This window comes from Chionomys nivalis, chromosome 2, assembly GCF_950005125.1.
Source record: "Chionomys nivalis chromosome 2, mChiNiv1.1, whole genome shotgun sequence".
Classification (NCBI taxonomy): domain Eukaryota; kingdom Metazoa; phylum Chordata; class Mammalia; order Rodentia; family Cricetidae; genus Chionomys; species Chionomys nivalis.
The window spans coordinates 37,855,122-37,870,944 of NC_080087.1; the positions used below are offsets into that span (position 1 = coordinate 37,855,122).

The following is a 15,823-nucleotide window of genomic DNA, read 5'->3' on the forward strand; positions in this document are numbered from 1 at the left end:
ATCAGAATACTAATCATTCCTCTCAGAATATATATTTCAGAATAAATTACACTTATTATTAAGTTAGCAGGAAATGAAATGGAAATAATTTCCAAATGTCTATCACTACTAATACATATAACAGCTCCTTTCCCTTCTCAATAGTACTTCAAAAATTACTATAAATTGCTAAGAAAGGAATTCTTCTGTGAATAGAATGGCAGTGTTCATGCCAATTTTTACTTCTATTAAAGGAGACTTCGTTCAGTCACAAATAGTACTATTTGATTATTAGATTTAATTTCTTTCGGGTCAGGTGCAAAATCACCACCAGTAATTGCTGCTGTGCTGGTTGATAGTGCCTGTCAGGGAGAAGGGAAGATGTGAAACCTACTTTGCCCTTTGTTCTGATGTCTATCAGATTAGAGGTCTAGCCAGGTAACATCAGGATGCCTACTGTCCTTCCCTAGTCATCCGTTCCCATGTGTTCATTTGTTCCTGCACATTTTGCTACTCACATAGTTTTCACATTTGAGAAAAATCAACTAATATTGTTGTTATCCACATAAAAAAAACTTGTTTAGACCTTGAATAAGGTTGACTAGGCTACTGAACTACTCTCCATAGTTTGGTAAGGTCAGAGAGATCCCCAAGAGGCTCACGTTGGGTGTTGAGGGTCGGGAGCATTGTAGAATTTTCTATGGAAGGGGAAAAGTATCTGGATGCAAAATGATTTATGTTGAAAAAAAGAAAATCAAGGAGGACTGTTTGGCTCTGACAAATAGAAGATTCACATTTGTTTCTGAGAATTTTTGGGAAAAGAACAAATCTAATGGTTCTCCTGCTGACTTAACAGAGGCCTGTATTTGACAAGTATCTCCTCTTCTGGTCTCTAAGCACACTGTGTCTCTGCCTAGAGGAAACTATTCTGGAAAGGAACCGGCTTTGTGTGGTCTCCTGAACTTGCAGTGATCTAGGAAGCCACCTGGTTGTGCCTTTGCCTCCTGCAAAGATGTGATCCAACATGACAATGGATGGTTCACAACTAGGAATCACCTTGGATCTCTAGATATTTGCTTTGTGTCCCCATAAACTGGTCTTGATTGTGATTTCCAGTCAGGAAATCGATTCTTTGTTTCTCCTATGATAGAATTTCCCTTCTATATGGAATGCTGAGAGTAGTCAAATAAAATGAATTCTAGAACTCCTGAGGCAGGGAATGTGCAGACCTTACTCTGGAGCCAGTACTATGAGGCAGATGTGCAGCGTGAGTGGGGAAAAGTCATGCAGCAGAATAGCAGCTATGCAAAGAGGTATCCGGGGTCAGAGATTAAAAGGATAAAACATCAGAAGGGAAAGACCCTATAATAGAGGTTGGTTTGAAAAAACTGCAGTCGTCTTTAATGTTGAAAGAAAGGTATAATACACAGTGAGTTTTGAGAAATTCACAATGAATGAATCAAAACCTTCCTGAGAAAAGACGGTGGCACTGAACAAATTTAGAATCTGAGAAAGGTTATACTGCCATTGATACCTTAAGAGGATCAAAGAGAAGAAGGAGTAAAAGATCTGACTGGCATACATGAATAGAATTAAGTTGTAGATGCAGGCATACCTGGTAGAAAACCGTATTCAAAATCATAGAGGCTTTCGATTAGCATTGGAAAGTAACTGTGTGTCGTTTTTTTATCTTTACATCATACATTCATTTATAGGCTTAGCTCTAAAGCCATGCTATCATTGGTTGAATCAGAAATAAATAATAAAGAATTATTTCATTGTGTTCTTTAAAAAATTATTTATTTCTGATTCAACCAATGATAACCTTTCTCAGATTCTAAAGGGATACAATGGCTATGTGAAATATAGGGTGAGTTTCTGACCTTGTCTACAGAGCTGAGGCAGCACTAGATGGTCATACAGTTGTTTTACTAGAAGGGGTGGGTGGTGGCGCCAAATGTGGAGACAACCCCAACTGAACTGACAAATTGCTGATTGAGAACCAAGTCATTGAGTGTACCCATTTCAAAACCAGGCATACTGAATCTTACTAGCGTTTGCAACCAAGGTACTCTACCGGACATTTTCCATATCCACAAAGTCTGATTCTCTGACGAAAAGGACAGTGTTATACTCAGTATGCCTAATAATTTTACAAAGTCACCTGTTGCTCAGTTCTTACCTACTCTTATAAAAACTCACTAGTCTTGCTGATTTTTTTTCTGAATATACACTGAATACCTGAAATATTCCAGTAGCCCAACTGTTTACAACTAGATCATAACTACAAATTTACTCTTGAAAATACCATGTTTTGACCTCCAATGGGTGTTATGGCTCAGTGGTAGAGCATTTGACTGCATATGAACAACTTAAACTGGTTCAGTCAAAACACAGCATTTACACATTGCTTTAAAAGAAACCCCTTGGACACATCACTCTTGCAAGAGGCAGGAAAGTTCGAAACTTCAAATATTTGGTTGGAATGTTCAGTTATGCCAATTACTATATTCTACTATAGCTTCATAGTAAGGCTCATGAAATTACCACTAAGAAGTCAATGTCTCCAAGGTCTTCCTGGCATGACATTATTCACCAGCTAATCACCATAAACACAATTAAACTTTGTTGGATATCTCACTGCTCAATGGACTGGATTTGCACAGCGTTTTTCATCCGGTAATTAGGCCATTCATTTAAACACAGTATGAGTTACTCAATTATTCAATCAACAAGCTGAAATAAACCACTTTAAAATAATCACACTTAGTTCCTTAATTAGGAAACATCTGACTGGGCTGGCAAGATAGGTCAGTAAGTAAAGGTGCTTGTTGCCAAACCTGACGACCTAATTTTGATTCCCAGGACAAGTCTTGTACCGTATCTCCAGAGAGCTGCTCAGACTAGGCAATGTATGGCAGGGTTGGAGTTTGGCAAGAATGCCCTAAGATGTTACTGCTTGGATCTGTGAAGATAAAACCTAAGTTACAATGGAGACCTCAGGATGTTAGCCATGCCAGAATCATAAGATGTCCACCGACAGAAGCTCCTGGAATGCAGAAGAGCCAAAGAGAAAAGCTGTATGTTGTAGGGTACAGAAAAGGAGAGGATTACCCAAGCCTTTTGTAGGTCAGAATATTCCATTACGAATGTCAGATGCTGGACATGGAGCCTCGGGGTACACTCTTTGCCCTGCTGTGTTTCTGCCTTGCTTCAGTCCAATCATTCCTGCTCAGTCTTCCATTCTTCTCCTTCAGAATGGAAATGCTTATCCTGCATCAATATTTACTACAAGTATGTCTTTTTTTCCTGTCATTTTATTGGGGCTCACTATTCAGAGTTAGTATTGTGTCACAGAAAATTCTTTGCAATATAGCTGAAACTGCCAGAGAATTTGAGAATTTGAGTTTGGGTTGAAAGCATTTTACCTAAGAAAGCAAAGAATCTAACAGGTATCTGGGTGGGAAAAGTGATGTATTTGATCATCAAGTTCCCAACGAGTAAAGCTGTGATGCCTGACATTATAGATGGCTCACAGTCATCTATAATGAAATCTGATGCCCTCCTCTGGCATGTAGGTGTGCATGCATGTACATGCAGATGGAGCACCATATATTTAAAATAAATAGATCTTTAAAAATAAACAAAAAATAAAACTAAAGAAATAAACCTAAAATTTAAATATCGCAGTCCTTTAGCATTTTTTTAGAGAGGTCTATCTGTCAGAATAGTCTTCTAATTGGGAAAATATAAGGCAAAATTTCAGGCCAGATATTTCCTATTTTTATTTCATAAATAGAAATACTACAAGAAAAGTAAGTTGCTGAGTTTTTTTAATAAGCAAAAGCTATATTGTACCTAATTAAAATAATGGTTCTATTTCTCCTACTGTGTTTGTGACCCACTCATTGGACTTCTTATATTTTTCATGAGTAAGACACTCTCATTGTTCCTTCAAGTATACAAGAATAAGCTTGTTTGGTTTGTGTTGTTTGTTTTAGTATATTAAAGTACCAACAAAATATTACAGGCTTCCTAATTTTCAAACGGTAAGTACAGTCTATCATTTTTCTTAAATAGTTTTGAAATTTATAGGAAAAAAAAGTGTTGCTTCTTTCTTCCTACCTTCCAAAATAGCCTTAAGTTCAAGAGGCCAGAGATCATTTATTTATTCAGCAAATTCACTGGGGAAGACTTTCCCTCTGGGAATAATAGTAACCCTTACTAGTAGCTCTTAATCCTGAAAATAAGATCTTACAGAATTGGCTTGTTTCCGGGCTTGGTTAATCAGTTCCTTTATTTCAGAGATGTTCTTCTTTAGGTTATCCTCAAGTTCCTTGATGGGCTTGAGTTTGTCTATCAGCCGATCAGCTTCCTGTTCTAAATCTTTTACTGTAGCATCTGCATCTGCAACTGCATAGAACAAAATTAACATCTGCATATGTGGGGTGTGCACGTACTACCCCCCGCCCCGCCCCCCCACAGCCATAGGTGCCAGAACAGCAGTGGATTTATTAAGTTATTTCATTTTATACGTGTGACCAAAGCAAGACCATGATGGCTGACAGGGTGCATGAGACCAGCTGTGAATGTTTTAGTTGAGATTAAAGCAGGCCAGAGATGTTAGAGGAAGATTTTGGCTGCATGATTGAGATGAAAATTGGCATTGAAAATAGACGATCTGATAAGCGTAAGCAGTGCTGACCTTTTAGCCTCCAAGCTGACCTTTACACGATAGAATTTATTCATAGAAAAATGAAAATGGGGTGTCTTTAAAATATCACCTGCTCTGCCTCCGCACAAACCACATTAAAATCCAGGTTCTTGTGCAGAATTGTTTTATTTTTTCTTTTTTTGCTCGTTGTCTTTCTTTGCACGTGGCACTGAGAAGGAGGCTGTGGAGCCACAGCTTGACGAACATTGCCTTGTTGAACAACACCTAGACTGAAGGCCTCTGTTACACCTTAATTACATTGTTCAAACTTCATTTCAATCCAACTCTATATTGGTTGGATTCATATTACACTGTCTTTTTTGTAGGTCATAAAAAAAGTTAAATACTTACAGTGTTGAGAGGCTCAACTTGAAAAGGGTTGAAGTTTATGTGACCCATAGATGTGTAGTATGTGCTCACCATGGCAACAGGGTAAGGTTGGGGGTCGGGTATATAAAATGCGGAAAGCCAATTATTCAACTTCTGCGATGCTGGCAGTCTTAACCAAACTATGTCATCTGTTATCTAATTGAGTTTGCATTATTCAGCTCTCTGCTATTGTGACCCTGAAGAACTCTTCAAGGCCCAAGGCCATCAGCCCTGCTTCGACTATGACGAATCTGCTGCTTGCCTGGTGTTGGGCCATTGAGAAATAGTTTTTAGGATTGAACTCAATATGCTTACATGGACAGAAATAATCATTCCATTTGCTTTGGTCCATGTTGAAGCCAGAACCCAGGGCCCAATGCTTGATAGACAAGCAGTGACCACAGAACTCAGTCCTTATTCCACACACCAGCATCTTTAAACTGTATTTTGAGGTAGGTAAATGGGACACATGCACATTAATATTGGCTGTATTCTTAGTGGAATTTAAAAAGAATGTGCAACTATTAACATTTGTAGGGTTACTAGATCAAGACTCCATTGTTTTGTTTGTTCTTTTGATTTTGTTTTTTTGTATGTTAGCTTGTTCTGGAAATGCAGGTTGCCTGGGTCAAAGCCCTTGTCATATGGGTAGCATGACATTGCGACCCCTGTGTTTTCTGTAATTGTCCAGTGTTCTTTTTTTCCAACCCTCTAGTGTCTTTTTATATTCTATAAATTGTTCTAGAATTAAGGAAAACGAAGTTTTACAGCTAGATTCACATAAAGAGAACGAGGAGTTAAGGGTCAAGATAAATATTAGACCCATTTCTCCTAAATCTCCCAGAAGCCTTTTTAAATGTTTCAAAACGGAACTGGAGGTTTCCCCTCCTTCCTTTGTCCCTACTTTCCAAAGCTGTTTAAGTCATGTGGAAACTCTCTTCCCATGACTGTGAGAACTGACTTGTCTGTGATCTCAAGTCTAAGGCATCTTGGTTAGTAATGTTTGAATATGTTCTCATTTTCGTCCTTAATTGTCTGGGTAAGTAGATTTTAAATAGCTTCTCCAGTTAGATTTTAATAAATGGATGTTTTCTGGAAGATTATCATCTGTATATTGTAGGGTCTAAAATTTACCACCATGGCGTTTTCCCAAGTCCTCTCTTTTCTATTATATTTTCCCATTTATTTACTTCTATTGCCCTTCAGAATCACCTAGTTGTCCTTTATTTCTCAAGGTTAAGCCGACTAATTATCTGTCTTATTGTTTTCTATACTCTAACTTACTAATTGGTTAGCTGTTTCTTCATGTCATTTTTATTTCTCTAACACACTGAGCAAAGTCTTAAGACTTTTCTTCATTGCTTGCACAGTAATACACTTCTTCTATAATATTTTCCACAGAGGCCAACCTTGATCTTATTCCTTAGATTTAGATGTTTGATTTTATTATCATTTTCCCTACTTATTTGTAGTGCTGTGACGTTCTGCCCAGACTCTGAAATGTTCAAGAGACAATATTTTTATAGTTAAGTGAGTTGCTCACTTGTTTACAAACAGTTTTATATCAAGAAGAATTGTTTAGAACCATTTAATTATGAGAATAATTACTTAAATGGAGAGAGGGGAAGTGAGCTTGGTGGGTGGCAACAACGTAGACGATCTTAGCTACTTTAACCCATGTGCAGGGAGGACTTTTGAGCGCAGTGGCTGAATTTGTACTATCAGAGACACTGTAGTTTTTCTCAATCTGTTGCAAAAGCCAATTTTACACTTCTATGTGGATAAGATTCAAATATTTCATTAGGTTTCCATAGCACTAGTAAAACATTTTATGCCAAATATATCTGCATATTAGTCTCACTGAAGGGACATTCTTTTCGTGTATCTACTATTAATTGGTGATAGAGGAAGAACAGCTGTGCAGTGTTTAAAGCAGCCCCTGTATATGGTCACATGCAAAACTGAAGCTTTTTGCAATAAGCAGAGAAGCATTAAGATTAATAAAAAGCATACAAAACATATACATACTTATTTCTGCAGGTAATTTCATATGGAAGTAAAAAAAAAGAAATTAGAAAATTCCCGAGGAAATATTTTCTACAGGTATTATAAAGTACCAAAGAGTAGCACTTTTAACTAATGTTCTTTATAAATACATTTTTAATTCAAATAATATTATCAGATAAAAACACATAAAAACATGATTAAAATAAATTTCATGGAAACAATTTAATTCTAAAAAAATGGGAAAAATGCCCTTTAGCAAACTGTTCACAAGGAAGGAAATGTTATTAAAATAAAAAATATTTAATTAATATTTAGCAATAAATGTTTCTTTTAGTGGAAGATATAGTTAAACCAGTAACAGTGTTATGACAAAGATATCATCAGCTGAGCAACCTCAACTAGAGCAAAATGATATCTTAAATCATAGCCTAAGTAAAATAAAATAGCTAATTTACTTTTAAATCTTTTTTTTTTTTCCTAATTTGGAGAAATGTTGTGGTGTATCAAAAGAGGTAACCCAGGCTGTTGCTGAAACACGTGGTACTGTTTCTGTGTCTACATAAAAGAGAAGTAAAATTTATGTTTCTCCCCTATCTTCCTTGAAGAAATGAAAAGGAGTCGGTCTTTCTCTTCATCCCAGATCTGAAGCATATCATTTTTTTTTTGTGCTGATTTCCCCCCTGCCCAGGAAGCTGTCACGAGCTTTCTCCTGTGTCACCATCACAGCCAGGTCTCATTCATCATGGCATCCTTAGCATCTGAGTTGAAGGGGACACTCAAATCTGCCTCCACTCTATAGTCACCACCATTCTGATACCACTGCTCCTGTCAGCAATTTTAGAAATGTTCTCATACCTTAGAAAAACTCTGATAGGTAGTCTAGTGTTTTTAAAAGCAAAATAATAATAATAATAATAATAATACCAAACCCAACAACAACAACAAAATTCTCCCCAAAAAACAAAACAAACAAAAAAAAAAGACAGTCATCTCCTTTAGGGAAATCATATACCAAGATGCTATCTTTTCCTGAGATAAAAAGGGAGAATACTCTAAGTACCACCAATGTTGGTTGACTAAATATAACTAAAAATATGAATCATTACACTTAATTCTTTCAAATTTCTCAATAAATTCTAACTAAGTCAATGAATTTGATGCCATACCTGAGCGATGCGAAGATTCAGTCGTGACAAAGTAGCTAAATGCTTTATTTTCTGGAAATATTAGTTGGCTGGACTCCAAATAATATATACGGAGAAATTTCAGATGTTGGTACATTTTAAGGTGATGACGTTCTCTAACGGGGCAGCTAGTGAATGTGCCCCCTTAAACTCTACGTTCTATGCAACTCCAGTCCTAAGCACAGTCACCTGTGCATAACTGTATTTTCACTTACACTAACAGATGAAAATGGGGCACCCACATATCAAATAGCATGTAAACTTAGAGAATTTCTAGCCTTCTCCTGACTGAGTGAAATTAAATTAAAAAGGCTCCCACGCAAAGCTTAAAGACGTGGGTCCTGGAATGGCAGGACCTACATTTTTCACACCCCTACCAGGAAGGAGAGGGCATGATCTTTAGGGTTTCATCTGGATCGACCACTCATGAATCCAGGCCACGTTCACGGTGAGACAAAATAAATGACATTAGCGCAGCGAGAAAGGAAATCTTACTGTTTTTGGAAGGGTCTTTCACGACGGCATTCGTTTTGGCCACACTGTCTGCGAGTTTATTGTAGTTTTCCCTCAGGCCATCGAGGTTCTGATGCAGATCTTTAACCTGGGCCAGGACAGCTTTCGCTGTGTCATTGGCTTGTCTGGCTTTCTCTTTGACAGCTTGCAGCTTAGCCGTCGTGTCTGTTGGTACAAACGGGCACGAGAAAGAAAACAAAGAAAAGACATGGGACTTGGCATCCATGCTCGGCAGAGAGAGGCTGTGGCTGGCTGACCTCAGGGACACATTTACACAGGGTAAAGGCTGAACTGTGTTTCAATCGGCTGTAGCAAATGAAGCAAATTCTTTAGCTAAATTAAATTTTCCCAGGGACCTTTGTGATGAATACGTGATTAGTCTTTAAAATAGCAAAGCGATTATTCTCTAAGTTTGTACTTTAGGAGTAGATTGTGATTTGCTGCTGAGCATATTAAAGGGAAGAATCCATACACATAGCTCATGTAGTTTCATCAAAACTAGAATTAAGATTTAATCTGTATATCCGGAGGAGGAAAATGAATTTGTTTTAATTTTGGGGTAGAATTTTTGGGACTGTTAGAGTCTGTGAGTGTTCTATTTGTTTTTCTGTATTGACACTTCAATAGATCCTAAGTAGTCAAGAGGTTCCGTGAAAAGTCAATAAGAGTAAAGTGTATTTAAATTTTAATGTTTCCCACATTGTCTACATATGTGTCCTTATTTCTGGATCATAATTTGAGTGTAACATAGTTTTGGTGGTTTGAATATAAAATGATTTTGAAGGTTCCTGTGTTGAAGGACTTGTCACCAGAGCTGAGACTTTGGGTAGCGTTTGAACCATGAGGTCTCTGCCTTCATTTACGAATGAATCCACCAATAGATTAATAATTCGATGGAATATTGGGGTTGGTGGAAATGTGAAAAGGGGGGCAGACCTGAGGAAGTGAGTCACTGAAGATATGTGTTTGAAAGGTTTATATGATTCCCCGTCTCCTTCCTCTGTCGCTCTCTCTGCTTTTTGGCAACTTGTAAGTAAAGTACCCTGTCCTTTGACGCACATTCCCACCACTGTGATACTAGGTCTTACCACATGGCCGTATTTGAGGAGTCAGCTGTCTGTACACAGAAACCATAAGTCAAAGTAAGTCTTTTTCTTTAAGCTGTTTAAATGTGTGTGTGTGTGTTTTTTTTTTAATTTCAGATATATAAAGTGACTAGCACAATTGTACAAATAGATCCATGGTTATGTGTCTGTACTGCTGGGGAAGGCCATAGGCTGTGAAGATAAACTGTAAAGGTTCTAATCTCATAAACCTCACTTTAGACAATGGCCTTTAGTATTCTGTTTCTTAGCTTCTCACTTGCAAAGTGAAAGTAACAATTCTACCCACCATGGAGAATAAGCATGAGAGATTAGCGTGAGAAATTAGACATGCTTACCAAATCATATTGATTAGTAAATCTTTATAATTCAGTGTAGCCTAGTAGGAGAATATAAAATTAATATCCCTAAAAGAATTTGCACTGTCTAGAACTAATATCAAACAATAATTTTAAATAGTATTAATAGGCTGGATGATATTACTGTTTTTGAAATCTGGAATAGCTAAGGAGGTCACTTTAGCCAAGCAAAACATCAGAAATGGCCTATGCTCTCGTCTGTTGTGAAGAGACTCTCATAATTGTGACTTTATCATAGTACACTAATATAGAAAACAGTCCATGTATGATTTTACTCTTTCCCACTAACTGCAACAAGCATGGCAATATAATAATATGATGTCAATATCTTCCTTGATACAGTATGTTCCTATGCATGCCAGCTAAAGGTAACAAAGGATAACACCATCATCTTGTTAAATTGTGAAATGTGGTTCTGATTCTCAAAAGAATAATTCACAACTAAGAAAACCTGCATCTGCTCTTCTATGAGAGTAGAAATGTAATGTTAGGAAAGTGGTCAAAGCTAGCAGGATTCTTCTGTAGTTCCGATCACCTGATGCGGAGTGCAGGACTGGGATGCTTACCATTTGGAATGACTGACAACTTTCCCAGAGTGTCATTCAAAGCTCTCAGGAGATCACCATTTCTAGCATCAGCAGTTTCTAATCTGGTTTTCAGGCCATTTAGATCATTGTGGTTTTCTGTGAACAAAAGACAAAATGACTTACATTATTCTTGAACATGTGAGTTCAGTTAACTTTAACACACAAATAACAAAAATCAAGAAGAAATATATACTTCATTTATTGCCATTTATCCATCCACACGCCTCTGCATTAAATATAGATATCGTGACCATTTGGTATTTTAGACTATTTAGCCATGCCATTTTCCTTTCTATGTCTGGCTTTTGTGACTTAATTTTATGGTTTCCTATGGGTTAGAAACCTTCAACACTCAGCCTTTAAGTATGTTTTGATGATATTCTTTTGACCTCCCTCCACTGATTTTTACATATTCAAATTATATTATCAGAAATGGATCATTGGGTTAGCTTTTCAAAATCTTATATATATTCATAGATAAAAAATCCTATTTCAGTAAACATCACTGGTTATTATTTTGAACAGAAAAAATTAGAGCAAAGGAAAGCAAAATAACCCAGATAAACCTGTCATTTTTCATAGAGAAAGCAATATTTTCAATTTCTCTCAAAAAGACTTTAGTAAAGCATTTTTGTCTTGCTACATTAACTTATGTTATTTTATATTCAAAAACAGTATTTTCAAGTGATGATTTAATATTAAATGTGTACATATTGGCTTCTGTATCTTGTTATTTATATTAGCACCTTTTTGACTTTAGGTTAGCTTTTATTGTAATAAGAACTATGAGGTTTAGAATTTAGCAATGTCAAAAACTTTGAAATCACTTAGGGGGAAAGATTAATTTATGAATATAAAAAGGTGGGCTTAGAATCTTGCTGAGGACCCATAAAAGTAAGCATATATGGTTGTCTGAGTGAGAATTGCACCCGCCCTCCTCAGTCCAAGAGGGTCAGGTATTTATTTGAACACTTGGTCTTTTGCTGGTACTGTTAGTGAAGTTAATGGAACCATTTGAGGAGTAGCCAGGCCTTGCTGGAAGAAGTTTGACACTTGAGTAAGGCTTTGGGAGCTTTTAGCCTTGTCTGACTTCCAATACATTCTGTCTATTTCCTGTGTGTGGATGGGAACATCACGGCAACAGAGTCACTAATGTAGCATCTGAAGACTGAAGGAGTTACCAGCCCTCTTTCCTTTCGTCATTTATAAATGATCAATTAAACTGAAAAAGCAAATTACATAAAGTTGGCTTCACTCAATAACATTTGCCACATTTGGAAAGAAAATTGTGTGTGTGTGTGTGTGTGTGCGCGCGCGCACGTGCACAAGTATGTGTATCTATATGTACGTGTGCAAACCTCTGCAGAAGCCAGGTATCAATATTGTATGTCTCGATGAACCTGGACCTTGTCATTTTGGTTAGACTAGCTGTCTAGTAAGTCTGGGAAAACTTATTTCTATTATCCCATACCAGTACTAAGGTACAGTAGTGTTGCAGCACCCCCAGGGCTTTACTTCGGTACTAGGGACCCAAACCGAGTTCTTTATGTTCATCCTTTATCCACTGAGCCTTTTCTGTTCAGCCTCTCTGAGTATATTTTTGATAGTTTATTATACCATAATATTCATTTCCTTTGGAGATGCACACTTAATTGTTCAAGATAGCTTAATTGAGATAAAAGGCAGACTCTCCAAAAAGGAGGTAGAATGAAAAAGGACAAATAAGAGGGGGTTTTATAGTCTTCTTGAAAGGATGGGCCAGCATTTTGTAATAACGATAGGTAGCTGTCTGTGCATTTGTGATATATATCATACGTAATGCCTATCGGTTCTAGCTAACCACTTCCCTTCCCCCTCTCTTCATGATTTCAGGACTGACAGAACGAGTGCAGCAGGTAGTCATGGCCTTCTTGCCTCAGCTCACACACCAGCCTTTCCTCATGCCTTTCCATCTATGTGTCTCCATTTCCCTTTTCCTTTCCTGTTACAGTTACAGAAGTGAGAGGAGACACATGGGAAGAGTCTATGTACAAAATGATAGACTAATAGGCTAAGTCCTCCATGTAATTGAAGATAATGGAAAAATGCAGGATAGGTAGGTTGCAAGCTATTCAAAAGAAAGAACCAGTTGTGAAATCAAAATACTCAACATTATCATGATAAAAGAACCTTAAGCAAAAGAACCAAATATAATTTTCATCTATCAACCTAATAACATGCTGTGGAACAAAGCACTTTCAGCACTATGGATATTAGACAACAGAGATGAAGGTTCAAGGTCAGGATCCACTTTATTTCTACATGCTATATGAATAAAGGGTATGGTGTCATCAGCAGTAGGCTCATAACATAAAGTCCTGGAGGTGATCAAGACTCTTAGCAATAGGTTGTAATGTTTGGGAGCCTATGGAACTTCCCTTGCCAACAACTCTGAAAGAGGACTACATTCTTGAAACTAGGATTTTAATTTGTTAGCCTCTGGATCTAGTAGGGGCATTGTTACTCCATTATTACCTAATGGCATTCAATTTAATATATATCTCAAATACATATTTCATAAACATATATAAAAAAGTAAATGGAGTCATCTAATAATGCGTATACATGTATGTATACATGTACATATATGTACATATGTGTTTAGGTATGTATTTGTGCTCTGAAACCTCTATAATAGCAGGTTTCCATATGGCTTTTTCAAAAGGACTTTAGCGTTAGTTATTTCTCCATGTATTTCCTCCTCTGAGCAACCTTCCCGACCCCACATAACCTTTCTTGTTTCACTAGTCTTGTTTACCTATTTATCTCACTACATTCTATCTTTTCCCCATTGAAAGCCAAGCCATGACTCCTTACTAACTTTCTGACCTCTATGGGTATTTCAAATAAAAGGCACATAACTAAAGTTTCAATGTAATCATCAGTCTTGATCATCTGTGAGCACCATGAACTACAGTTAACACCTGGTCTGGCAAGACAACCTACCAGTGCAATAGTGGCACAAATGTCAAGGTAGTAACTATCTACTATTTGCTTAGATGTAAGGCCTACTTCATGCTACAAGATGAAGCTCATACCTGGTACTATTATTGCAACCAAGAAGCTTTGACTCGATAGATCATAGGCCTTAGCAGCAAACTTACTATTTTTCTTCTACTAAGTGGATATCGTTTTAACCTGGTTACTAATGACAAAATTGTTATACACACAGATTATTGTAACTTTTAGCTCTCATCAAAAACCACTCTAGTTTCTTTTTGCAATAGATGGTATAAAAGAGACCCTTAACGTGCTGGTCAAGGCACAAAGAATAAGAGACTGAAGAATACAGGGACATTTATATCAAACCCCTCCTCCCAAGGCTCAAGAGTCACTAATGAAGAAGGGTAAAATTGATAAGAGCTAAAGGTGGTGGAGGGGTGATTACAAGGAAACAGTTTCCTACACAAAACACAGAAGTTGCACACATGAGATCCCAGTGGTTGTGATTACACGGACCAGACCTGCCCAAGCTCAAGCTGGATGAAATGCTAGCACGGAAAGGAGAGGCAAGCACAAAGTCTCATGCTAAGGAGCTATTGGCAACTTAGGGAGATGGAAAACAATTTTCTTTATGGGTGTGGCTCTTGAAAGGGCAACCATGCTCCATTGAATGGCCCCACACCCAAGAGTGGCCAGCACAAACTGGATTTGATAGGTTTTAAAATTATGAGGACATAAATTTGAGTAAGTGAAGAAATGGGGTATAGATTGAGAGAAGTTTCGGAGGGGATGAACATGATCAAAATACATTGTATGAAATTTTTACAAGACTAAGAAAAATGAAAAGAAAGCCTGATACTATCAAGTGTTCACAAGAGTGTTGGAAGTGAAAAATGATTAACAATGCTGCTTTCCTAAGAGCTTTGGAATTTATCAGAATTTTAAGATGGAAATGGATTTGATTTGGCAATTCTTTTTTTAGCACTTGGCATTGGATTAGGGCCTCATACAAGCTGAGGAAATACTCTACCACTGAGCTTTATCCTCAGCCCTAGGATCAGCAGTTCTACTGCAAAACTTACCTCATTATTATGTGTTTGGCACAAACCTGGAACCTCAACATTGCAGAGACTGAGGCTGGAGAATTGTAGATGACTCAGTATAAGATACACAGAACAAAAACGGAAGTGTGTTAATGTATATCATCTAGGATAAACAGATCTTTGTTATAGAAAACAAGAAGAAAATGTTAAATAATTCAGTAAAGAGTATTTTTTCTCACATCATTACACCATGCTCATACAATAGTGTGGATGACGCAGCCTTTCAAAGGGAATTGTATGAGTATGTGTGGGTGTATAATGATCCTTAAAGCTGTCACATGAATAAGTAAGATACACTCTGGTGGTTTGGGTAAAAATGGCCCCCACAGGCTCATATATTGGGAGGCTTGTTCCTTTTCTGGTGGAACTGTTTGAGAAAAATTAGAAGGGGTAATGTTTTTGTAGAATGTGTGTCATTGGAGTGAGCGTTGAGGTTTCAAACACTCACACCATTCCTAGTGTCTCCCTCTCTCTGCTTATGGCTGTGTCTCATGGTGTGAGCTCTCAGCTTCTGCTACAGCACTGTATTTGCCTGACCACTGATATGATCACTCATTTTGATGGTGATGGACTCTAACCCTCTAGTGGGGGACAATTCTGTATTCTATCAATTATGTTTTAAATAAATGCTGATTGGCCAATAGCCAGGCAGGAAGTATAGGCAGGGCAACCAGACAGGAAGTAGAGGCGGGGCAATGAGAACAGGAGTATTCTGGGAAGAAGGAAGCTCTCTCCCAGGTCTGTCCAGACACCAAAGAAGCAGGATGTGACCTGCCCCACTGTAAAAGGCAGATGATAATGTATATGCAACAATTTGGTAGGACAGGGGTTGAGAACTAGGTAGGAAAGAATATACTAGAAAATCTTGGCTACACTTAGGATAAGAACTAAGAATTGATGGAGTAGCAATTGGCAGCTTCAAA

At 37.4% G+C, this 15,823-nt stretch overlaps 1 protein-coding gene across 2 annotated transcripts in view; it reads right to left on the reverse strand.

The window, feature by feature from the left end:
• Lama2 (laminin subunit alpha 2) overlaps window positions 1–15,823 on the reverse strand; it is a 603,732-nt gene that overhangs the window by 61,476 nt on the left and 526,433 nt on the right. For both annotated transcript variants that reach the window (XM_057755686.1, XM_057755676.1), the window contains exons 42-44: window positions 10,795–10,911; window positions 8,749–8,931; window positions 4,238–4,392 (exon numbers count right to left, since the gene is read on the reverse strand). In XM_057755686.1, the coding sequence (XP_057611669.1) occupies window positions 4,238–4,392; window positions 8,749–8,931; window positions 10,795–10,911 (455 nt within the window). The remainder of the gene's footprint in view (window positions 1–4,237; window positions 4,393–8,748; window positions 8,932–10,794; window positions 10,912–15,823) is intronic.